The 26,894-nt window shown below is 38.0% G+C and overlaps 1 protein-coding gene across 1 annotated transcript in view; it reads left to right on the forward strand.

The window, feature by feature from the left end:
• The window catches only part of HFM1 (helicase for meiosis 1), a 207,072-nt gene that overhangs the window by 77,408 nt on the left and 102,770 nt on the right, over nt 1-26,894 (forward strand). Inside the window, exons 2-5 of the mRNA XM_043876338.1 lie at nt 13,280-13,869; nt 17,223-17,342; nt 23,132-23,244; nt 24,462-24,762. Of these exons, the coding sequence (XP_043732273.1) occupies nt 13,280-13,869; nt 17,223-17,342; nt 23,132-23,244; nt 24,462-24,762 (1,124 nt within the window). The remainder of the gene's footprint in view (nt 1-13,279; nt 13,870-17,222; nt 17,343-23,131; nt 23,245-24,461; nt 24,763-26,894) is intronic.

Raw genomic sequence — 26,894 nt, forward strand, 5'->3', positions numbered from 1 at the left:
GTAAAAACTTTTATTACCAAATACCAAGACTTACTCTAAAGCCACAATTAAGACAGTGCGGTGTTGTCACAAGGCTGGACGAACAGACCAATGGAAGAGGATAGAGTTCAGACGTAAATTCACACGTAATATACGTAGCCGAGATGCCACTGCATCTTTGCTGATATTGTGGGGAAAAGGATATTCTTTTCAACATGTAGTGCCAGGTCAATTGAATATCCATGTAGAAAATCAACCATCAAAAATCAGTTCTTGTGTAAAGCAGAAGAATAATACTCCTAGAAGATAATATAGGAGAATATCTTTATGAACTTGGAGTTGTCCAAGGTTTCTTAAACCAGTCATTAACCAAAAAAGGAAATATTGATAAACTGAACATCACTAAAATTAAGAACTTTCGTTATCAAGAGACACTGTTAAGAGGGTGAAAAGACAAGTTATGGAGTGGGAGAAAATATTTGCAAGATAAAAGAGAGAAAAGAAAGATGACCTGAAAGTGAAGTCGCTCAGTCATGTTCAATTCTTTGCGACCCCATGGATACCAGGCTCCTCCGTCCATGGGATTTTCTAGGCAAGAGTACTGGAGTGGGTTGCCATTTCCTTATCCAGGGAATCTTCCTGACCCAGGGATCGAACTCTTATCTCTTATGTCTCTTGTATTGGCAGGCAGATTCTTTACCTCTGAGCCATCAGGAAAGCCCATATTTTGTATAGCTGAGAAGCTATACAAATAGATGAGAAGTGAAGGCAAAGGAGAAAAGGAAAGATATACCCATTTGAATGGAGAGTTCCAAAAAATAGCAAGGAGAGATAAGAAAGTCTTCCTCAGTGATCAATGCAAAGAAATAGAGGAAAACAATAGAATGGGAAAGACTAGAGATCTCTTCAAGAAAATTAGAGATTCCAAGGGAACATTTGGAGAAGGCAATGGCACCCCACTCCAGTACTCTTGCCTGGAAAATCCCATGGACAGAGGAGCCTGGTAGGCTGCACTTCATGAGGGCCGCTAAGAGTTGGACACGACTGAGCGACTTCACTTTCACTTTTCACTTTCATGCGCTGGAGAAGGAAATGGCAACCCACTCCAGTGTTCTTGCCTGGAGAATCCCAGGGACGGGGGAGCCTGGTGGGCTGCTGTCTATGGGGTCACACAGAGTCGGACACAACTGAAGTGACTTAGCAGCAGTAGCAGCAAGGGAAAATTTCTTGCAAAGATGGGCACAATAAAGGACAGAAATGGTATGGGCCTAACAGAAGCAGAAGATATTAAGAAGAGGTGGCAAGAATACACAGAAGAACTATACAAAAAAGATCTTCATGACCCAGATAATCACAATGGTGTGACCACTCACCTAGAGCCAGACATCCTGGAACGTGAAGTCAAATGGACCTTAAGAAGCATCACTACGAACAGAGCTAGTGGAGGTGATGGAATTCCAGTTCAGCTATTTCAAATCCTAAAAGATGATGCTGTGACAATGCTGCATTCAATATGTCAGCAAATCTGGAAAACTCAGCAGTGGCCACAGGACTGGAAAAGGTCCGTTTTCATTCCAGTCCCAAAGAAAGGCAATCCCAAAGAATGTTCAAACTACCTCACAATTGCACTCATCTCACACGCTAGTAAAGTAATGCTCAAAATTCTCCAAGCCAGGCTTCAACAGTACCTGAACTGTGGACTTCCAGAATGTTCAAGATGGATTTAGAAAAGGCAGAGGAACCAGAGATCAAATTGCCAACATCTGCTGGATCATCGAAAAAGCAAGAGAGTTCCAGAAAATCATCTGTTTCTGCTTTATTGACTACGCCAAAGCCTTTGACTGTGTGGACCACAACAAACTCTGTAAAATTCTTAAAGAGATGGGAATATCAAACCACCTGACCTCCTGAGAAATCTGTGTGCAAGTCAGGAAGAAGTAGTTAGAACTGGACATGGAACAACAGACTGGTTCCAAATCGCGAAAGGTATAGGTCAAGGCTGCATATTGTCATCCTGTTATTTAACTTCTATGCAGAGTACATCATGAGAAACGCTGTGCTGGAGGAAGCACAAGCTGGAATCAAGATTGCTGGGAGAAATATCAATAACCTCAGATATGCAGATGATACCACCCTTATGGCAGAAAGCGAAGAGAAACTAAAGAGCCTCTTGATGAAAGTGAAAGAGGAGAGTGAAAAAGCTGGCTTAAAACTCAACATTCAGAAAACTAAGATCATGGCATCTGGTCCCATCACTTCATGGCAAATAGATAGGGAAACAGTGGAAACTGTGACAGACTTTATTTTCTTGGGCTCCAAAATCACCACAGATGGTGACTGCAGCCATGAAATTAAAAATGCTTGCTCCTTGGAAGGAAAGGTATGACCAACCTAGACAGCATATTAAAAAGCAGAGACGTTACTTTGCCAACAAAGGCCCATCTAGTCAAAGCTATGTTTTTTCCAGGGATCCTGACCCAGGGATTGAACCCATGCCTTCTGTGCCTGCTACACTGCAGGCGGATTCTTTACCACTGAGCCACCAGGGAAGTCTGCATGGGGCAGAACAATTGTAGAATCTGCTGCTTACTCTATTCTCCCTACTTGTACCATCACCTTGAAAAACTCGGACCAAAAGCAGGGTGTGTTAATCAGGGTAAGGCTACTCTGCTGAAAGAAACCCAATATTAATTCAGTTTCTTAAAGAAGGTAAAGTTTATTCATCTCTCATGTAAAAGTCTGCTGTGAGTGTTCCAGGTTGGTAGACAGCCTCTCTGGTTCTGATCGTTTAGGAACTCATGTTCCATCTATCATGTTGTGCTGTTTTCTGGGGCACTATTGCCATTTGCATGATCAAAAGCTCATCACTATTGATTCCAGCTGGGTTTCCCAGGTGGTGCTAGCAGTAAAGAACCCACCTGTGAACGCAAGAGACACAGATTCCATCCCTGGGTCAGGAAGATCCCCTGGAGAAGGAAATGGCACCCCACTCCAGTATTTTTGCCTGGAGAATCTCATGGACAGAGGAGCCTGCCAGGCTATAGTCCATGGGGTCGCAAAGAGTCAGAAATGACTGAAGCAACTTACCATCATGCACATGAGTTCTAGCTAGTGGAAAAGAGTGTATCTTATGATCTGTGTCAGAAGTGACACACTTCACTTGCATCACATTTTATTGGCAGAAATAGAGTCATTGGCTACACTTAACTGCAAGTGGGAGTCACAAATCTTGTCTCTTGCTGGATAAGTCCAGATATATTTTCCAGTTGTTTGGAAGATAGAAAAAATGAATTTTGGTAATCATCTAGCAGTATCGATTCAGAAAGAATGAAGAGAGTAAAACAGAACAATCGAAATTCTTTTACATATACTATCAAAACAGCATACAGGTGAACTTTGTTCCTATCAGATTTACATATGTATATCATTTGTCATGAAATTTTATCAAATTCAAAAAATCATAATTTTTTAAACTACCAAATGTGTGCTAAAATTTCAGTGAAGTTTTAGTCCCAATTCTGATTTTTTAAATTACTAAGATTTCGAAATCTATGTCTTTAAGATTTTCTGTTTCCTCTGTTCAAAGTCAAATCACTGAAGATAAAGAAGCAAACACTTTAAAAGTTAGGAGATATCCCTCGGTATCTAGTGCATAGCAAATTCAAGTTTCGCTCTTTTGGAATTTCTGGCATTTAAACAAATATTTTTGATCTACTATTGGTTGAGTTTGTTATATCTGAGGACATTGAGCTATAGATACGGAGGGCCAAATATAGTTACTATTTAAAACATGAAGGTAGAAGTTTCTTTTTAACGTAACTAATGCAGTCATCCTAAAAATTTTACTTTGAAAGTTTATATTATCATATTGAAAGTGTAGGAGTGTTAGTGTAGAATGTGAGACTTTTGTGATTTAGAGTACACAGAGTAATTACTGAAAAATAATCTTGCTTTCTGGTTTGAGGTTGTCACTAACTATATCCTAAGAAAGTTTTATACAAATCTTGGCGTGTGCAAGGAAATCATATATTTCGGCCCAATATTTAGTAATAATGCAAGGTTTAAAATGGTAAGTCTTGTTTTGGGTATGGAGAAGCTGAATATCTTATAAACCAATCCTCCCACAAATAGCAGTGTTATAACTCTGGACAGAATGCAGAAAAACAAAACTACCTGAGGGTTCTGGAGACTGAACAGAGAGAGTTTTTTTAAGACAAATTTTGAAGGCAAAATGTGGACTATGTGGTTAGAAAAAAAACATTTATTCCCAGCTTTAATGAGATATAATTGATATACAGCATTGTATAATTTAAGGTTACAATATGTTGGTTTGATACATTTATATATTGCAAATGTTTACCACCATAGCATTAGCTAACATCTCCATCCTGTCACATAATCGCCTTTCATTTTTTGTGGTGAGGACATTTAAGTTCTATTCTCTTTGCAACAAGTATATAATACACTATTATTAGCTATAATCACCATGCCATACATTAGATCTCCAGAACTTGTTGATTTTATAACTGGAATAAACATCCCCACTTTTTGAATGTTTTGTTCAGAGGCTCATGTTACAACTCACCTTGTGGTCTCCACCAACAGTGTGAAGGGTACGTGGTCTCATTGTTGGGCAGTGGTGAAAGTCCTGATTCTCCATTAAGCATCTTCTGATATCTTTACAGAAGGGAGGAAGGGTCTTGGGGATGCTGGAAATGTTCAATATTTTTTATTAAGATGATGATTTCACAGATGTATAGAACTGTCATAACTCATTCAATTATATGTTTTAAATGGATGCAGTTTTGTACATAAATTATTTATCAATATATTTGATAAGAAAAAAATGAGAAAGCCTTTTTCATATCATTCTCCATAGCTGAAATCTATTTCTCAGTCAGTAACAGCCCTTAACTAATTCTGTCCTGGTTCTGCCCTTTGAAACCATACCTATAAAAGCATGATCAAATTATTTATTCCACTGTAAGAATCTCTCAAATGTTTGAAAAGAGGCACCATACTTCTCTTAGTCCTTTCTTCTCCATATTAGATACCGCCTCTCCCCAATTCCCCACTCTCTGACTCTAAAAAAAATTATTTAATTCCTAAGCTATTTAACCTTCCTGTTTCCCAGCTTTGAATATACTTTAGTTTGTCAACATTACTGATTAAAAGAATCTTCCAAAACTAAATGCAATGTGCTATACATTATCTATTTAGACTTGTTCAAGGGAGATAGCATACTTTTAGAAAGAGCAGGGGACAGGTATAGGGAAATTTGAGTTCTCTGGTTCTGCCAGTGTGTGACTGGCTTTTTGATCTTAAGCAAATCAATCCCTCAGTATAAAAAAGGAGCTGGAATTATTTATTTGACCCAAGATTTTATTCATTTTTAGCATCTGAAAATGAAAGCACAGGTAAGAAACCTCTGAGAAACTTTCTCAATTAGGAAATATAAATCAAATGATACATTCTGCTTAAAAATGATGGAAGCAAAAAAGAAACACCAACATTTTGTGACTTGAAAATAATTTTTTAGTTTTGTATCAGATATGTGTTTGAAGGGATGTTCATTTTTCCCTTTGTGTAAAGATTAATGATCCCTAACTTTGGTTGTTAGGAGATTTTCCAGTCATGTGGTTTGTGACTTGCTATGTAATCTCTATGGATTGGAAAAATTCAAAACATATGGCAGCTCAGATGTTAAGTTGGGTGAAATTAAAAATTAAAAAATTTCAGAGTTGTTTAGAAGATGCTTTGCTGAATATATTTTTTATGTCATTTGTATATATGAATATGTTGAGAAAATGCCACTTGGGAATGAAGTCTAAGGAAAAATGTATCTTCTTTATACTTTAAGTCCACTCTAGGTAACAGCATATGTTTCAAATGAAATAAGACTTTGTTCAAAGTCAGAGATTTTAACAATAAACTTTTTCTAATTGAATATTTAAACAACAACAACTGCAACCAAATTAGTGACAACTGCTGTTCAAAGGAAACAATATGGTATGTAGAAAAAGCCAGGCATAGAGAAATTCAGCCAAAATTACTATATTAAAAGTAAAATTCTAATTTCTGGAATATTTCTTCATTTGAATACATTTTCAGATAAGTTGTGTGAATGGTACTTTTTTCAATCCAGGAAAAAACATTCTAATTCTCCAGTATTATAGATAATGGCCTACCAAATACTTTATTTCTTTAAAACTTCCCCAAATACCTGAAGAGGGAAATGGCAACCCACTTCAGCATTCTTGCTTGGAGAATTCCATGGGCAGAGGAGCCTGGCAGACTACAGTCCATGGGGTCGCCAAGAATCTGGCAGGACTGACACTTTCACATACTTAAATCAGATGCTGGATTCTTTTTCTTTTTTTCTTGAATTAAGGAGATACTTTGTTACAGAAGACAAACACAGGCTCTCAATTTTATCTGAACTTTTAGGTCTAATAATCTTAGTCGCCATTTTTTTTTTTTTGCTTCTAAATATGATTTAGTATATTGCTTAAGTGACTTTGCAGCAGCAGCAGTAAGCTCTTTATTTATAAGGACAAGTTAAAATCTTAGAGTTTTTTTGTTTGTTTAAAACAGGAATATATTTTCAGCAAAATGCATGACTTCAAAACTCAAATTGTTATATTTCAACATTGTTTAGTAGAACATTTTTGTTATTTTTCAAAGGTAAGTTTTTAAAGGGAAACTTTTGAACAGTTATGCAAATATTCATTCATTATGTGACATCACAAGTCCACTTACTGTTTTAACATAAAATTACAGAAATATAGAATACAATGAAATCATCTAGAAAAAAACAAAACAAAACACAGCTTCCCCAAATGATTTCTGATACAAAACAACCCACAAAGAAGTTTCCGACTGGTTGGTTACTTGCGCACTTCTACAAGTGTTGATGGGATAGAAAGTGTGAACACAGGCTATGGGATTTGGCAGGAGTTCTTTTTTGGAGTTAATGGTGTAATTGTTTTCCTAGGATAGAATTGTTTAAGTCTTCTGTTAATTAAGGGACACATAAAATAGGCAAGTACACTTCCTAATGTTCAATAACACCTGAAAGTTTGACAGCTCTTTTTATTCCACAGTTATCTGAAAAAATTCTAACAATACACATTAACTTGCTTCACTTTCACATTAATCATTGTTTTATCTTGTTGTTTCCTAGGCATATAGGGTTTTTATTTCCCTCCCAATCTCCATGTATTTTCTTAAGACAACAGTTTTCACCTTTTGGAATGTGTTCTTGGCCAGAATGGTCTCACCTGGACTTGCTTTAACCCACACCACTCTAGTTTCTAGTGGAAGGACAACATTCCTTTTAAATACATATATTCTCCATCCACACTGGATCCACTCTATCCACACACACAGACAATGCGTCTACTGTCTCAGCCCCTCACTTACTATTTGTGTGAATTCTTAGACATTTTCCCCATACACTGAATAAACAAATGCTTTAAGCTATAGAGTGCTATATATATTTTGTTGTGACACTGGTGTTTCATAGGTCGCTAATCTGAGTTAGATAAAGCAAGGTAACATTGCAAGTGACTTTTTCCCCACCAAAGACAACAAAGCAAGTTATTACTTTGAAACCATACCTCCTAATTGTCAGAATCCCAGCTCCTCTGACACTCCCCACCCAAATGTCCCTCCTGTTTCCCAGCTGGCAACTGGAGGAAGGGCTTCATAAACTCTCCTGGCTTTAGCAATCAGTCCTATCAACTATCACAAATAGCATACACTTTTCATAAGACAGGCACACTTTCCTGGCTGATGCATACCTCCTCCTTACAGCTGCCATTGCAGCCATGGTAACAGTTCCGCTGCTTCATACTGTTGCCTGTGCTCAGGCTACGCACTGTTCCGAGGCCAGCAGAGCTCTATCAGGGTGGGACCTTCCACTCTGGAAGGCTTAGCAGGGCCAGGCCCTGGGAGTGGTCTGTGAGCATAGCTTAGTAGCCTCTCCTCCACAGCCTGGTCCCTACACCTGCTTTTGCTGCTGCTTCTTGAATCTGCTGCTCCCTGAATGGAAATGTCTTCTCCTGGTGCCTAGTACCGGGGGTAAGGCGGGGCCTTAACCTCAGCATCCGTTGAGCTACTTTTATTCCTTATGCACTTTGTTATACCCACTTTTCCTCCAGAAAGTTATCTCATGTTCCCAGGCCTTAGGGCAGGGCAACAGGGTTGGGGGGGTCAGGGCAGGGGGGACAAACAGCTAGAATTGCAAGAGAACATTTTCAGATTTAGCCCCTTCCCGTCTCTGGTGGTTATTCATAGTGACAACTGTTGTGAGAAACAACAGTGACTCAGATGGTAAAGAATCTACCTACAATGTGGGAGACCCGGGTTCAATCCCTGGGTTGGGAAGAGCCTCTGGAGAAGGAAATGGCAACCCACTCCAGTACTCTGCCTGGAAAATTCCATGGATGGAGGAGCCCGGTAGGCTACAGCCCGTGGGGTCGCAAAGAGTTGGACACGACTGAGCAACTTCACTTTCACTTCTCTGGTGATTATTCATAGTGGCAACTGTTGTGAGAAAACTGACGTGTCTATTTTTCTTTGTGGTGGCTTCAGGCTCCGGGCAGACAAGGATATAGCACTCCCAACTTTGTTCCCTGGAACAAAGTGCATGCTATTACATGTACTGGGCTTTCTCAGTGCTTTGACATATTTAAACATGAGATAACCCATGCTTAAATACATCTTAACTCAATATATATCACAAATGAATAATTACCTGCTAGTTTTAGTAGTATCTCTCATCACTCCCTCTTGCTTCCTGGAAAGGATTCTAGGCAGATGCATTATTCTTATTTCTTCATGGTGTTTCTTATTTCTGTTATTCTGTCCGAACTCCAATCTGTCCAGTATCTTAACTGGTTACTTGCATGCATGCTAAGTTGCTTCAGTCACATCCAACTCTGTGTGACTCTAGGAATTGCAGCCTGCCGAGCTCCTCTGTCCATGGAGATACTGGAGTGGTTTGCCATGATCTCCTCCAGGGGATCATCCCCACCCAGGGATCTAATCTGAATCTCTTATATCTCCTGCATTGGCAGGCGGGTTCTTTACCACTACCACCACCTAGGAAGCTCAACAGGTTACTTGTAACATTGCAAATCTGTTTATTTGCAATAATGATATAATTTGCATGCATGCTTAGTCGTGTCCAACTCTTTTGACTGTAGCCCTCCAGTTTTGTTCATGGGATTTCCTAGGCAAGAATACTGTAGTGGATTGCCATTACCTCCTCCAGGGGATTTTCCAGACCTAGGGATTGAACTGGCCTCTCTTGGATCTCCTGCATTGGCAGGTGGATTCTTTACCACTGCACCACCTGGGAAGCCCAATGACACAATGGTGATACAATCACCTCTAGAAACGATCTTAATTCTAAACAGTATATAAACAATTTAAATTAATCATATTAATTTAACATGTTAACCATAACAATTTGATCATATTACTGCAAGTAATCATATTGATATGCAACTGCATATCAATTACTTTGCTAATTACTGTTATCTTTAGATAAAACAAAGAATGTCTGTTCTTAAAATCTATTTTATACTCTGACCCCCGATATTTAGAAATCTTTTAAAAATGTCTGTCAGTGGCTTTTAAAAGTTCCCTCAAAGAATCTTTGTAGATATATCCCATGTTTTATTAAGACAGTCTTATATAAGATTCTGGATGCCATTCAGGTAAAGCCTACCTCCTTCAGATTCTAATCACCTGAAGAAATTGTCTACTCCTATTTACCCAGGGACTTTACAATAATGGCAGAAGAATTTGCTAAGAATGACTAAACGCAGTATACTCTGTAAGAAGAAGTGTGTACAACTTGTTACACAAATCTAAATACAACTAGCCATAGAGAATGTGCACTAGTTATCCCTCTCCATTTACTCATTCTGAAGAAATGGGTATAAAATTTTAATCAGGAAATAATTCTATTCCGGTGTGGAATACTGTCCCAAAGCCTCTGTTCTGGCATGTTTGCTTCTTACTTCAAGATTTGTGTTACATTTTAGACTCTACTTATGTAATTACAAGAAAGAAAAACAACAGCCATTGAATATTGAGTCTTTATCAACTGATTTCTATGGAAGGCTTATATTCTTTGTATTAATACACTCCGGCTAGCTGTGGCTGGGAGATGCTTTGGCTCCAGGTCTAATTGGAGCACCCTATCCAGCGGTCTCATTAAAATCAACATTCTTGGCTTTGGAGAACAGAAAACCAGAAAACAGACATTTTAAATTCATTTTGGCTGAAGACTCAATTTCTGCCTAAAAACAAGCAAATGGAGCAAATGGATCTCCTAAAATATGGGTACTAGTTTCTTTTGCATCATTAAACATACTCCTTAGAAGCTGGAACTCAAGGAATTACTTCTAATTAACATTTTTCGTTTATTTTCTTGGTTACATAGAGACTTACTAAATCTTTCCCTAAAGAGCAACTAACTTTTGACTATGAATCCTTCATGCTTTTTCTATTTAAGCATCTATTAAATGTATAGATAGCATTGGACTCTTTTACATGATTGTGCATAACCTCTGAATTTTTCTTTCCTCCCATGAATCCCATCATACCGGATTGATTTCTTTCTTTTTCTTTTTATTTCCTCAGATATTAACTGTACACTTTTCAGAGTCTCCCAAATGGGCTTACCTTTTCTTCTCCAAGTCTGACAATAGCACAACATATTTCTGTCTGTCATACAGAGAAAAATAGTCTTGAAGTTACAACATTTCTTGGTGCTTCCTTCTCTACTGCCATTAGCACTAATTTTTCAATTATCAGCTTCTCTTGACCAGAGTTTAAAAAGAATGAAAGCTACAAAGTAGAGAAAATTTTTATTATGTTGACTTTATGAGCCAGAACCTAAAGCATCAATTGTATTAGCAGAAATCTATTTGTTCCTGTGTCATAAACATCTATTTTTTGTTTTTTAAGTTCTTCCAGTCTTTCAAAACACCCCGCCCCCTTTATTTGAAATAAATACAACTTGTTGGTCCACGGTATGCCTCAAATGGATCAAAGACCTAAACTTAAGAGCTAAAATTGAAACTCTCAGAACACATTGGAGTAAATCTTCATGATAATGGAATTTGGGAGTGAATTCACAGTTATGACCAAGAGCACAGGTTACAAAAGAAGAAAAAAATAAATTGGACTTCACCCAAATTAAAAATTTTTGTGTATCAAAGGATACTATCATGAAAGCAAAAAGAAAACCTACTGAATAGGAGAAAATATTTACAAATCATGTTAATATCCAAAATATTTTAAAAATATATAATAAAAGATAAAAAAATAAAATAATAGTAAACAAATAGCACAAAAATTAGCAGTGGATATGAATAGACACTTCCCCAAAGAGAATATTAAAATAGCCATAAAGCACATGAAAAGATGCTCAACATCATTAGTCATTCAGTTCATTATAGTTCAGCCGTTCAGTTGTGTCTGACTCTTTGCGACCCCATGAATCGCAGCACATCAGGCCTCCCTGTCCATCACCAACTCCCGGAGTTTACCCAAACTCATGCCCATCGAGTCGGTGATGCCATCCAGCCATCTCATTCTTTGTTGTCCCCTTCTTCTCCTGCCCCCAATCCCTCCCAGCATCAGGGCCTTTTCCAATGAGTCAACTCTTTGCATGAGATGGTCAAAGTATTGGAGTTTCAGCTTCAGCATCAGTCCTTCCAATGAACACCCAGGACTGATCTCCTTTAGGATAGACTGGTTGGATCTCCTTGCAATCCAAGGGACTCTCAAGAGTCGTCTCCAACACCATAGTTCAAAAGCATCAGTTTTTCCGTGCTCAGCTTTCTTTATAGTCCAACTCTCACATCCATACATGACTACTGGAAAAACCATAGCCTTGACTAGATGGACCTTTGTTGGCAAAGTAATGTCTCTGCTTTTTACTATGCTATCTAGGTTGGTCATAACTTTCCTTCCAAGAAGCAAGCGTCTTTTAATTTCATGGCTGCAGTCACCATCTGCAGTGATTTTGGAGCCCCCCCAAAATAAAGTCTGCCACTGTTTCCCCATCTATTTGCCATGAAGTGATGGGACCAGATGCCATGATATTCGTTTTCTGAATGTTGAGCTTTAAGCCAACTTTTTCACTCTCCTCTTTCACTTTCATCAAGAGGCTTTTTAGTTCCTCTTCACTTTCTGCCATAGGGTGGTGTCATCTGCATATCTGAGGTTATAACTACAAATGGAATTCAGTTTCCTCGACTCAGTCTTGTCTGACTCTTTGCGATCCCATGGACATTGCCTGCAGCACGCCAGGCTTCCCTGTCCATCACCAACTCCCGGAGCTTGCTCAAACTCATATCCATGGAGTAGGTGATGCCATTCAACCATTTTATAATCTGTCCTCCCCTTCTCCTCGTGCCTACAATCTTTCCCAGCATCAGGGTCTTTTCCAATGAGTCAGTTCTTCGTATCAGGTGGTCAAAGTATTGGAGCTTCAGCTTCGGCCCTTTCAATTAATATTTATGGCTGATTTTCTTTAGGATTGACTGGTTTGATCTCCTTTCAGTCCAAGGGACTCTCAAGAGTCTTCTCCAAGACCACAAATGGAATGAAAGTGAAAGTCGCTCAGTCGTGTCTGACTCTTTGTGACCCCATGGACTGTACAGTCCTTGGAATTCTCTAGGCCAGCATACTGGAGTGGGTAGCTTTTCCCTTCTCACTGGCATCTTCCCAACCCAGGGATCGAACCCAGATCTCCCACATCACAGGCGGATTTACTAGTTGAGCCACAAGGGAAGTCCAAGAAGGCTGGAGTGGGTAGCCTATCCCTCCTCCAACGGATCTTCCCGATCCAGGAATTGGACCAGCGTCTCCTGCATGCAGGCGGATTCTTTACCAACCAAGCTATCAGAAAAACCCATCTTAAAAGGAATAAAACTCTGATACTTGCTACAACATGGATAAACTCTGAAACAATCATGGTAAATGATATAGGCCAGACATAAGACAAACACTGTCTAAATCCATAAATCCATGTATATGAGGTACCTCAGACCGATTCTTAAGGAGGGAAACTAAAATTACTAACAGCTGAGGGAAGGATTAAGCATTCTATTCAATGAAAATAGGCAACAGTATCCGGAGAGCCATATATTTAAAAGGGATTATAAACTTCTGGAGAAAACAAGGAGAGGCGGGAAGGAAGAGGTTGGGGGCTCCGGCGATCCATTGCTTGGAGCTCGGCTTAGCCAGGCTGGGGGTCCTCTGGGCCGGTGAATAGGCGCTCGGCTCCCAGGGCCGGCGAGGAGGTGAGCTCGGGGGAGCCCGGACGCGCGCTGAGGAAGGTGGGGACTGGGACTCGGGGCTCTCACAGGAAGGAAAAGAGGGGAGAACAGGGACCCAGCGGGGAGGGAGGCCAGGGTGGCTGCCGGGAAGTGGTCGATTTTCCAAGGCGAGTGTCGGGCGGCAGGAGGCGGGCGCGGGGAGGTGTAGTACGTCGGCGGGACCCCGTCCCCGCCCCAGCCCGCGCGGTTCCTCAGCCGCCTTCCAGTCAGAAGGTGCGAGGCGAGGCCTGAGGCGGCTCAGGCTTGTGAGGGACAGGTTGGCAGACCGCCCGCCCACAACGCTAGCGGACTTGTGCGTTGCTTTGACGGTTCCTGGAGTCCCGCGTGTTTATTCCAAAGTGTGTTTCACGTCCGGGGCGGAGCGGGAGGCCTGCGTGCGTGTAGCCGTGAGTCCGCAGCGACGCGACCCTAGATTCCCGAGTCCGGTGGCGGCGCTCGCGCCCGCGCCCGCGTCTTGGTCACTCGCCCAGACGGAAGCCTTCCGCCGCGCGCCCGGGAGTCTGGGGTGGGCTTGCCCGGATTTAGGGTACATCAAGGGGGTGTTTTTGCCTCAGACCTCAGTTCGGTTCCTGCTGTAGCCTTTCGGTCCCCGGCGTCTCACGGGGCAGGTGGTGGAGATCAGGCCTCCTACTGTAAAGACCTCTCTCTGGCTGAGACTCAGGGTGGTAATTTGTTCCCACGTTCATTTTGTAAACTTACTTCCCTGCAGTCATTTGTGACGGTTGGTTTTGCCAGTGAATGTTGGTCTGAGTCTTCACTGACTACCGATTTTTGGCAAATCAGTATTTCATGTCTAGGTTTCTGCACTTTTGAAATGTGTATTTCTGAGAGTAAAAATTTTTAGAGATAACTATCGGATCTGAACATTTTATACAGTAAGGTAAATTGTCACTAAAATAATTAGGTAAGGTGTAGATCTTCTCAACACTCATCAAATTATGTAGTTACAAAAACAGTTTTAAGTGTTTTAAGAGTGGTTAGAGCAAAAGCAAACACTTAAAAAGTAAAATAACAATTTCATACACGCTGAAACTAGAACTTTGTAATAAGTAATCTAACACAGAAGCGTACTCAGAAAATCTAACTCTAAACCTAAAAATCCAAAATCTATCATTTCTTCAATAACAAACTCATATTGAAGTATGGCAAGGTCCCTTGTCAAGCCTATGTTTTTAAAAACATTTATTTACATAATTCAAGTGTCAAATTTATGGTCTTTTAAAACTTTAATGATTTGATTGCATGTATCTTGAACTAGAAAAGAATTACATTTTAAAACTGACCATTAAAGATCTGGGGGGTAAAATTTTAAGACTCAGAATTGATGGAAAATTATTTTTATTTAAAATTATTTTTGTAAACTGAACATTGCTAATGCATTTATTCCACAGAGAATTCTTATGGATCATCTGCTATGAGCTAAAGGAATACATTAGTAAATAAAAAGAACTGACTCTCTCTACAGGGAGAAAGATAAACAACTGAGCAGTTATAAATTAGTGCTGTGAAGAAAAATAATGCACAATTTGGGGATGCAGTACTTTAGATAGAAAGAATGTTTTCTTTCATAGGGCTGCATCAGTATGAAAATATATACACAGTGTTTTTATTATGGACCCAAACAAGTTATATTCTCTTTTATGCCAGAACTAGACATCAAAACAGAAGTTCTCTTGGAAATATTTGCTGTTTATGTAGGAGGTTTTTAGATTAATTTATGAAATATTTTTTCAGAAATATTTTTAATATGCAGTTTTATTGTTTTGCTTGCAGCTTCTTTTAGAATAAAGAGTTCAAACACATGTGTGTTAACCTTAAGAGTTTCTACTTACATTCTGAGGAAGCATAGCCATATAAAAGTGATCTGGTGAGTTTTAATTTCGAAAACTCTTTCTGTTGTTTAAGATTACATAGTTCTCCTAAGACTAGAAAAGGAACATTTTATTGGTTACTTTTAAATGCTCTAGAAACATGACTGGCATTTTTGTTTATACTTTATCAAGTAATTGTTTTCAATTTTTGAAATTCTTTAAAGATGTTAAAGACTCCAGTTAGAATTTCTGAGTAACTCCCTTCTGCCTCTCTGCCCTGTTATCCTATGCTTCTATTTTTCATATAATTAAATTGTTTAAAACATTTATAGAACCATGCTAATTTGTTTGAACTTTGCCTTTTTTTCTTTTTTTGGTGATTAAATGATTAATAAATTGAGAAAAATGAAGAGGGTAACTATGCTAAACAGATGGAAAGGAGAAAAGCCCAATAACTAAACAAACGAAAACCCCTACAATATTCTGATAAAGTAAGAACAGTCCTAATGTAATCAGATTTAGCCCTTTGTTAGTAGCATTTTGTAAGGGAGTACATGTGGAAACATTTCTCTTTTCCCTACATACTTCCTGATGTAATAATATGTCTCTTCATCACATCAGGGATGGCTCAAAATTGAAGGGACTTGCTCTGACTTGGTAATGATTTCCCCACGAGATGGCGCTCATATAGTGTCTTTGATTTTAGTTTCCATCCTAAGGAAAGATTTGCAGTATATTAACTATCACAGAATAAATAGAAATGTGGCTTATATTTTATGATATGTGCATCTGATTTCGTATTTTGTCGTGTAGAATTTTATGTTTCAGAAATCAGAAAAAAAATTGAGATGTAGTGTTGATGGGCAGGGGGTCGGGAAGATCCCCTGGAGAAGGAAATGGCAACCCACTCCAGTACTCTTGCCTGGAAAATCCCATGGACAGAGGAGCCTGGCAGGCTACAGTCCATGGGGTCGCCAAGAGTCGGACACGACTGAGCGACTTTACTTACTTGCTTACTTAGAGACATGGTTCTTTTGTGGGTGTGTGAGAGTGTGTTTAGTCGTGTCTGACTTTTTGCAACTCCATGGACTGTAGCCTGCCAGGCTCCTCTGTCCATGAGATTTTCCAGGCAGCAATACTGGAGTGGGTTGCCATTTCCTCCTCCCGGGGATCTTCTCTACCCTCAGATCGAACCTGAGTCTCTTGTGTCTCCTGGATTCGAAGGCGGATTCTTTTATCATTGCGCCACCTGTGAAGCCCAGATTTTTGTTATTTTTTCGGGTAGCCAATACTGAATGTTTTTATCCTTTACATTTAGATAACACTGCTGAATGTAAACATTATCTTTTTAAGCATATATATGTGTGTGTTATATAATATGAATATAAACATATATATGTTAAACTTGTTAATTTTTTTATTTTGAAAACTTTAGACATATATAAAAATAGACAACATTTTAAGGAACTCCACGTACCTATTACATAGCATTAGCAATTATTAACTCATTGCCAATCTTTTTCATCAGTATTCCTTAATTATTTTCCTATTTATTTTGAAGCAAGCCTACTCTGTCCCTTGATTTTGAAGGAAATCCCTGCATATGTACACAGTATATTTTTAGAAACACACACATTCACAATAAAATGTACTATCCTATACAATATCACAATAAAATGCACTATACCCAAAAATAATGGTATGAACAAAGTATTTTAAGAGCCCAAAAGGAGTCACTAATTCTGTTTTCCATAAGAGGACAAATTCAGAGAAGCCTTTGAAGAAGAAATAACATTGACCTGTACCATGAAGTATGGGTAGGATTATGTCAGGTGGAGAATGGAAGAAAACACATTTTAAGCATTTGTGCAGCATGAAGAGAGGCATACATGTGTGACTATGTGTGAATGAGTGGATAACAGAATCATGTATTTGAATATTTAAGCACTTAGGAGGAAGTTGCAGAAGACATTACTGAAAGACTGTCTGTGGTTATTTTAGGAAATTAATAATTATAGTTTATGGATCTAGACAATTTTTTTCTACATCTTTGTAAATGGGCTATAAGCTGGATTTTGGTATCTTTTGAGATTTATGACAAAGTCCAGCTTTTAACAATATTGGAATCAAATGACTCCATGTTTTCCTTGGATAATTTGTTTTTTGAAAAAACAGATGAAGCTGAAAAGTAAGTCTGCTTTAAAAAATAACAGTCTATTGTTTTAGGTTTTTTATTTTTATGGCATTTTAGTTTTATCTTTGATAAATTTATAAATAAAAAATAAGGGATCAACAGAATGACATTTCAGGTATATACTTGGTAAACTAGGAGTTCAGGTATAAGGGAATAACTGAAGTTTAACATGTTATAATTTTAAAAATAGAATAGATTCTTGCCTATTTGGCTTTCATTTATTTGCATTTCTGGTTTGTTCAAGTTACTTTTGGCTAAAGTAAAGACTGAAAGTAATGGTCAAAGAGTAGCTCAGGACAAGGAGTGATGATGGCAACTTTTGGAAACAAAGGGCAGTGTGCCAAAGCCCAAGTGTGATAGTCAGATTCAATGCAGGTTCAATGCAGGGGTGGAAATAAAAATGTCACACCAAGGGAGATATGAATTGGGGAGTAGGGAGTCTGTTAAATACTGGCTTTTAAGGATTTTCACATGTGAATCATTTTAATTCTAATTTTCTATGTATTCTATTCTTTTTTAGTGAAACAGTGATGTAAATTATTTATTGCTCACTTATTCTTTCATTTATTCAAATATTGACTGAATAAGACGTAAAGACTTTATAAAGACTTTTACTTTAAAAAAACTTATAGTCAGCTTGAGGTTCAACACATATATGGAAGAATCATTCATAAATAATGTGACCATGAAATTCAGACTGGGACACTTTTGAGAGTGAAAGAGTGCATCCAAATGGAATGACAGTTGTTAATCAGGACTGGCATCAGCAAATTTGGAACATATGATTGCTCTTCTAATAATATAAAGTATTGTTATTTCCTTCAGACTTCACCTAACAGTCATGAGTAGGACTATATTGCTGAGTCCTGAGTCGGACTAAGCAACTAACACACACACATGAGTCACCCTAGAGAATTATTGACCCTGGTGATGATCTTAGAACTCTGTGACATAGTCCTAAATTTCACTTGTTTTGGTGTATTGTCAGACATTCTGTTCGATATTGTCAGGTAATGTGTTGCAGATTTTTGATTTGGAAAATAGAGCTGTGTAGTTTTGTTTGAGGTGCTATGAGATGTAGAAAAGTGAAAGACTGGGCCTCTTCTGGGAGATAAAACCCTAAACAAAGCAATAAGGAAAAAGATCATCAAATCCTCAGGACTTGGCTTAGACAGTTTATGTGGTGTTCTTCTCAACTTTATTTTCTGTTTCCTAACACTTATCTTTGTTCTAATGAAAGACAAGCCAACTTAGGTTGGAAAGGAAAAATTAAAACATTACATGTTTATAGGATCACAGCTGAACAATAAGGCAATAGGCAGATGCCAATAGGGTGACAAAATCTCATCAGTTACTACAGGTTTTCAAACTAATTGTCAATTTCAACTGGTTTCTTGGCTTTTCTGTTGTCATAGATGGTTTTGGACCAGGAATATTTGGGTTAAGACGTTAATTTGTAGTAATGTTTTGGTGTCATTTACACACTTATGATCCATGATTAGTTGTCCAATGTATCATTAGTAATTTGTTAACTTGTATTGGTTAAGATGCTGAAGTTTTGGAATGATTTATTACTTTCTTTTTTTATATTGGAGCAGATTTAAGATCCCTGTCACAGTATTTGAATTGGAGAAAATAAAATGGAGTTATAGTGATTATTTAGGTAGCATACCTCAGAGCAGTATCTTTAATCCCATGACACACAAGGAAAAAAGATTGAGAACGTATAGGGAAATGCTCTATGTTGCTCTATAAGGATAAAGCAAAGTCATCACAGAAAGGCAGTATATTAAGTTTAAGAGTTTGTAACTGAATGTTGTTCAGTTGCTCAGTCATGTCCAACTCTTTGTGACCCTACTGCTGCACACCAGGCTTTCCTGTCCTGGAGTTTGTTCAAACTCATGTTCATTGAGTCGATGAAGCCATCCAACTGTCTCGTCCTCTGTCATCCCCTTCTCTTCCTGCCTTCAATCTTTCCCAGGATCAGGATCTTTTCCAATGAGTTGGCTCTTCGCACCAGCTGGCCAAAGTATTGAAGCTTAAGCATCTGTTCTTCCAATGAATATTCAGGACTGATTTCCTTTAGGATTGACTGCATTGATCTCCTTGCTATCCCAGGGACTCTCAAAGAGTCTTCTCTACCTCCACAATTTGAAAGGATAGATTCTTTGGCGCTCAGCTTTCTTTATGGTCCAACTATCACATCCGTACACAACTACTGCAAAAACCATAGCTTTGATCATATAGACCTTTGTTAGCAAAGTATTGTGTCTGCTTTTTAACATACTTTCTAGGTTTGTCAGAGCTTTTCTTCCAAGGAGCAAGTGTCTTAATTTCATGGCTGCAGTCACTGCAGGAATTTTGGAGCCAAAGAAAGTAAAGTCTGTCACTGTTTCCATTTTTTCTCCGTCTATTTGCCATGAAGTGATGGGACCTGCCTCTTGAGAAATCTGTATGCAGGTCAGGAAGCAACAGTTAAAACTGGACATGGAACAGCAGACTGGTTCCATATAGGAAAAGGAATACATCAAGGCTGTATATCGGTGGGCTGGATGAAGCACAAGCTGGAATCAAGATTGCCGGGAGAAATATCAATAACCTCAGATATGTAGATAACATCACTTCTATGGCAGAAAGTGAAGAGGAACTAAAGAGCCTCTTGATGAAAGTGAAAGAAGAGAGTGAAAAAGTTGGCTTAAAGCTCAACATTCAGAAAACGAAGATCATGGCATCCAGTCCCATCACTTCATGGCAAATAGATGGGGAAACAGTGGAAACAGTGGCAGACTTTATTTTGGGGGGATCCAAAATCACTGCAGATGGTGACTGCAGCCATGAAATTAAAAGACGCTTGCTTCTTGGAAGGAAAGTTATGACCAACCTAGACAGCATATTAAAAAGCAGAGACATTACTTTGCCAACAAAGGGCCGTCTAGTCAAGGGTATGGTTTTTCCAGTAGTCATGTATGGATGTGAGAGTTGGACTCTAAAGAAAGCTAAGAGCCGAAGGATTGATGCTTTTAAACTGTGGTGTTGGAGAACACTCTTGAGAGTCCCTTGGACTGCAAGGAGATCCAGCCAGTCCATGCTAAAGGAGATCAGTCCTGAGTGTTCATTGGAAGGACTGATGTTGAAGCTGAAACCCAATACTTTGGCCACTTGATGTGAAGAGCTGACTCATTTGAAAAGACCCTGATGCTGGGAAAGATTGAGGGCAGGAGGAGAAGGGGACGACAGAGGATGAGATGGTTGGATGGCATCATCGACTTGATGGATGTGAGTTTCAGTAAGCTCTAGGAGTTCGTGATGGACAGGGAGGCCTGGTGTGCTGTGGTCCATGGGGTTGCAAAGAGTCGAACACGACTGAACTGAACTGATGGGACCAGATGCCATGATCTTAGATTTTTTAATGCTGTTTTTTTTTTAATTTACTTATTTTAATTGGAGGCTAATTACTTTACAATATTGTGGTGGTTTTTGCTATACATTGACATGAATCAGCCACAGGTGTACATGTGTCCCCCATCCCAAACTCCCCACCCTCTTTCCTCCCCGTCCCATCCCTCTGGGTTCTCCCAGTGCACCGGCTTTGAGTGCCCTGTTTCATGCATCTAACTTGGACTGGTGATCTATTTCACATATGGTAATATACATGTTTCAGTGCTATTCTCTCAAATCATCCCACCCTCACCTTGTCCCATGGAGTCCAAAAGTCTCTTCTTTATATTTGTGTCTTTTTTGCTGTCTCACATATAGGGTCGTCGTTACCATCTTTCTAAATTCCGTATATATGCTTTAATATACTGTATTGGTGTTTTTCTTTCTGACAACTTCACTCTGTATAATAGGCTCCAGTTTCATCCACCTCATTAGAACTGATTCAAATGTGTTCTTTGTAATAGCTGAGTAATATTCCATTGTGTATATGTACCACAATTTTCTTATCCATTCATCTACCTATGAACATCTAGGTTGCTTCCATGTCCTACCTATTGTAAACAGTGCTGCGATGAACATTGGGGTGCACGTGTCTCTTTCAGATCTGGTTTCCTCAGGGTATATGCCCAGCAGTGGGATTGCTGGGTCATATGGCAGTTCTATTTCCAGTTTTTAAAGGAATCTCCACACTGTTCTCCATAGTGGCTGTACTAGTTCACATTCCCACCAACAGTATAAGAGGGTTCCCTTTTCTCCACATCCTCTCCAGCATTTATTGTTTGTAGACTTTTTGATAGCAGCCATTCTGATCGACGTGAGATGGTACCTCATTGTGGTTTTAATTTGCATTTCTCTGATAATGAGTGATGTTGAGCATCTTTTCATGTGTTTGTTAGCCACCTGTATGTCTTCTTGGGAGAAATGTCTGTTTAGTTCTTTGGCCCATTTTTTTATTAGGTCGTTTATTTTTCTGGTATTGAGCTGCATGAGCTGTTTGTATATTTTTGAGATTAATTCTTTGTCAGTTGCTTCATTTGCTATTATTTTCTCCCATTCTGAAGGCTGTCTTTTCACCTTGCTTATAGTTTCCTTCATTGTGCAAAAGCTTTTAAGTTTAATTAGGTTCCATTTGTTTATTTTTGCTTTTATTTCCATTACTCTGGGAGGTGGGTCATAGAGGATCTTGCTGTGATTTATGTCAGAGAGTGTTTGGCCTACGTTTCCCTCTAGGAGTTTTATAGTTTCTGGTCTTACATTTAGATCTTTAATCCATTTTGAGTTTATTTTTGTGTATGGTGTTAGAAAGTGTTTTAGTTTCATTCTTTTACAAGTGGTTGACCAGTTTTCCCAGCACCACTTGTTAAAGAGATTGTCTTTTCTGCATTGTATATTCTTGCTTCCTTTGTCAAAGATAAGGTGTCCATAGGTGTGTGGATGTATCTCTGGGCTTTCTACTTTGTTCCATTGATCTATATTTCTGTCTTTGTGCCAGTACTATACTGTCTTGGACTGTAGCTTTGTAGCATAGTCTGAAGTCAGGCAGGTTGATTCCTCCAGTTCCATTCTTCTTTCTCAAGATTGTTTTGACTTGAATGTTGAGTTTTAAGCTAGTATTTTCAGTCTCCTCCTTCGCCTTCACCAAGAGGCTCTTTAATTCCTCTTCACTTTCTGCCATAAGAGTGGTGTTATCTGCGTATCTGAGGTTATTGATATTTCTCCTGGCAATCTTGATTCCACCCTGTAATTCATCCAGCCTGGCATTTCTCATGATGTACTCTGCATATAAGGTAAGTAAGCAGAGTGACAGTATATAGCCTTGATGTGCTCCTTTACTGATTTTGAACCAGTCCTTTTTTCCATGTCCATTTCTAATGATTGCTTCTTGACCTACATCCAGGTTTCTCAGGAGGCAGGTAAGCTGGTCTGGTATTCCCATCTTTTTAACAATTTTCCAAAATTTATTGGGATCCACACAGTCAAAGGCTTTGGCATAGTCAATGAAGCAGAAGTCAGTGCTTTTCTAGTATTTCCTTACTTTTTCTATGATCAAACAGATACTGGCAATTTGATCTCTGGTTCCTCTGCCTTTTCTAAATCTAGCTTATACATCTGGAAGTTCTCAGTTCATGTACTGTTGAAGCCTAGCTTGAAGGATTTTAAGTATTACCTTGCTGGCATGTGAAATGACTGCAGTTGTGCAGCAATTTTGGCATTGCCCTTCTTTGGGATTGAAATGAAAACTGACCTTTGCCAGTTTGTAACTGAGTTATGTCTAGTTAATAAATACGGAGTTTCTGATGTTATATCTATGTTAACGTAAATTTATATTTTTGTACTTTATATAGCCACCTAGACAGTGAAAAATCTTTGGATTGGTTTCTTCCACCTGCTCCACTGATTTCAGAAATTCCAGATACTCAGGCATTAGAGGAAGAAATAGAAAGTCATAAACTGTTAGGTAAACTATCACATATAAGTTGTGAAGTCAAACCCATTCATCTCATGTCAGTGTAAAAAATCTAATACTGAAATATTCATTTCTTTTATTTTAATGGAATAAAATGAAAGAGACTTATTCAAAATAGTGCTCACCAAACCTTAAAATCTGAAACATTTTCCTTCTCCATACATACATATACACACATATATATATATTTAGCAGGCACAAAATATACTATCACACACACCTGTTATATTGTTCAGTGAATTTGTTTCCTCATCCCATTAAAACTCACTATTTAGTTTTTGTCTTAGACTTTACTAAAGGTAGGATCCTCTGGTTTTGGAAACCAGATTCATGAAATATATCGAGTGAAAAAAACAAGATGCAAAAACTATATAGTGTGTTATCATCTTTACAAAGTTAGAAAACAAACACACTCAAATAGTATATGTGATCTAATGTGATATTGTTGGTAAAACTGATTTTTAAATTAAGTAGTAGGTTCATGCATGTGCATTTTATTATTAAGTCTCAAAATTTTTATATATTTTATACTCTTGTATATAGCAAATTATATATAGAATGTAGTAATTCTATTGTGTGTTATAATAGAACACACACCCATATATATAATATGTATGTATACTAGTATAGTGTAAATGATAAGGCAAATTTAAGGCCTAAAAAGGCCTCCAAATGCCTTCCAAACTTTCAAAGATGCTTATAAAGTCTCTGTAAAGACACCTTTAAAGTTCTGTCACCTTGATGAAAACATTCTGTTATCTTGATTTTGGGCTTCCCAGTTGGTGCAGTGGTAAAGAATCTGCCTGTTAGTGCAGGAGACACAAGAGACATGGGTTCAATCTCTGGGTCTGGAAGATCCCCTGGAAGAGGAAATGGCAGCCCACCCCAGTATTCTTGCAACCCACTTCCAGTTATGGTTATTTCTGTGGGTCAGAAATTAAACCTATTTTACAGTGTAAACTTAATTTAAATTTCAAACTAAATTTCAATAATTCTTAACTAATTTCGGGTTATCCTTCAGTTATGATGTACCATAAGAATAACAACTATTGTATTTCAAAATCACATATGGTATTACAGATCATTTTGTTGTTTTCATATTCACCTAGTAAGCTCTTTTGAAAAATTTTATTAAATTTTTCTGTCATCATTTTTTAAGTTTGTTTTCAAGGAGAATGTGTAGTAATTAAAGTGTTTCTTTTTTGTAGGTCAGAATAAAAGATCAAAAATGTTACTGTCAAATTTAAAGATAACTAATGAAGACAAAAATTCACAAACTCGAAAATTCCAGTTTGACTTCCCTTCTAATGAATATGAAGAAGATGATCTAAATTTAGGAGGGGCAGGTAACCATGACTTACGTGTTGCTGGCAAGCTGACATATGGTTTTCAGAAATGCAAAAATCACATTGGCACTGAGATAGAACTTGAGAAAAGTGTTCCAGATGATACAAAGTTAGTTAATTCTGTACAAGATACAGGAGTGAGTGCTTCAGCCTTCTGCAAAAGGTAATTAATTAAATGAAATAAATGATATTCAGTGATACAGTTGAATATTTATGTGTATGTCCAGAAGTTTGAAGTATGGTAGAATCTGAATGAGAAAAAAAATCAACAACAAATAGAGGTCTATTGTGTACTCAACACTCTTAACTGAGTTCTAGCCATAGGTTCTTGCCTTCAGAGAGCTTACAGTTTATTGAGGGAAAGGCAAGTAGTAAATAAAAATAATTAAATACTTTCTGTATGACAATTATTTTGATGAGATATATGGTTAGAGCATAGGTTCTCAAACTTTGTTTTCAGGACCCCTTTCCACTTAAAAATTATTGAGGATTCCCATTGAGCTTTTGCTTTTGGGGGTTATATCTATTGATATTTAACCATATTGTAAATTAAAATGATGGGAAAAAAGTGTTATGGAAAATTGTTTTGATCCTATGAACTCTCTGAATCTTGACCATTGTTTGAGAATGGCTATTAATATGGGATCCTAATCTTTTGCACAATCAGGGAAGATGTCCCTGAAGAAATGGTTTTGTAAATTTAAGGAAGAGTAAAGTCAAACTGAGTGCAAATAAAGGAGAGTGTTCCAGGCAGAAGGAATAGTCTGTGCAAAAGGACTAAAGTAGCTCAGAGCTTGACTTATTCTTAGAAATTTTTCTAGTTTAAAGTAAGAGAGAATGAGAGCATACTAAGAGACAAAGTATGGAGGGGTCAAGTCATTCAGAATCTTATAGGGAGTGAAACAATTTGTACTTTTAAGGTAGTGCTTATTAAATTGTGGCCTGTAAACTCACTGCATCAGAATCACATGGAGTGCTTGTTAAAATTTTGGATTCCTGGCTCCTTAGTTCTGTTGAATCACACTCTGGATCAAGGTAGGGATGGGACCGAGGAATCTTTATTTTTAACACATTTTCTGAATGATTGTTAGGCACACAAAAGTTTGAGAACTGTTGCCCTAAGGTCCTACATTTTAAGCAGAGAAGTAAAATTAGATATTCTTTTTTATTTAAAGTCCATTTTTGCCCCAGTAGGATAAATTAGAAGAGAACTGAAATACATTGTGAAGGGTCATTTAGATTATTTTATTAGTCTAGATGAGAGAAAATGGTAGCCTGACCTACGACCTGATTCCTAGGTGTCTGACTTGGGCCAGATTTATGAAGGATGATAGTGTTCTTTCATGATGTAGAAACTGCAAAGGAAGAATAGGGGAAGGTGATGAGTACAAATTTGTACATGTTGTTTTAAGTACTTACAAATTGTCCAAATAGACAATTGGATATATGGGTTTAGGATTCAGAAGAGATAGTTTTTGTTTTTCCTGTGACATAAGAGATGAAGTCATCTGTGGAGCTTGAGGGGGAAAGAGGGGGTATTGAGCAAGTATGAGAAGAGTGGAAGAAATTACGGAGAATGGGAAAGCAATCTAATTAGAATAATGGTAGAATTGTTGGACACTGTGAAGGTCCCAGTTGAGGTTGATGTCTGTGAATTTTTAAATAAAATTTTTTATGATGTAATTCACATAACATAAAATTCATTATTTTGAAATGTACAATTTATAGGTTTTAGAAAGGTCACAGAGTTGTGCAACCATCACTACTATACAATTTTTGCTGCCCCAGACTAACTCTATTCTCATTAAGTTACTCCCCATTTCTCCATCCGTCACCCAGCCCCTGGCATTTACTAATTGTTTTATGTTTCTGTGGATTTTCCCATTCTAGATGTTTCGTATTATAAATGGAGCCTTTTCTGTCTGGCTTCTTTCTCTTAGCACAACATTTTCAAGGTTCAACCATGTTCTGTCATACATCAGTACTTTATTTTTATGGCCAGTAACATTTCATTGAATGGGTATATCACATTTTGTTTATTGATCTGTCAATTGATGAACTTTTGAGTTGTTTCCACTTTTTTGCTATTATGAATAATGTTGCCATGAAAATTCAGGTGTAAGTTTTTGTGTGAATATATACATCTGACCCTTGAACACACAGGGCTTAATAAAGGTGTTGACCTCCTGGGAAGTCAGAAATTGAAGTACAACTTTATAGTTGGCTTTCCTTATCTGTAGATCTGTATCAGTGGACTCAACCAACTCAGATCATATAGTACTGTAGTATTTATTG

Source organism: Cervus elaphus, chromosome 20 (assembly GCF_910594005.1).
Source record: "Cervus elaphus chromosome 20, mCerEla1.1, whole genome shotgun sequence".
Taxonomy (NCBI): domain Eukaryota; kingdom Metazoa; phylum Chordata; class Mammalia; order Artiodactyla; family Cervidae; genus Cervus; species Cervus elaphus.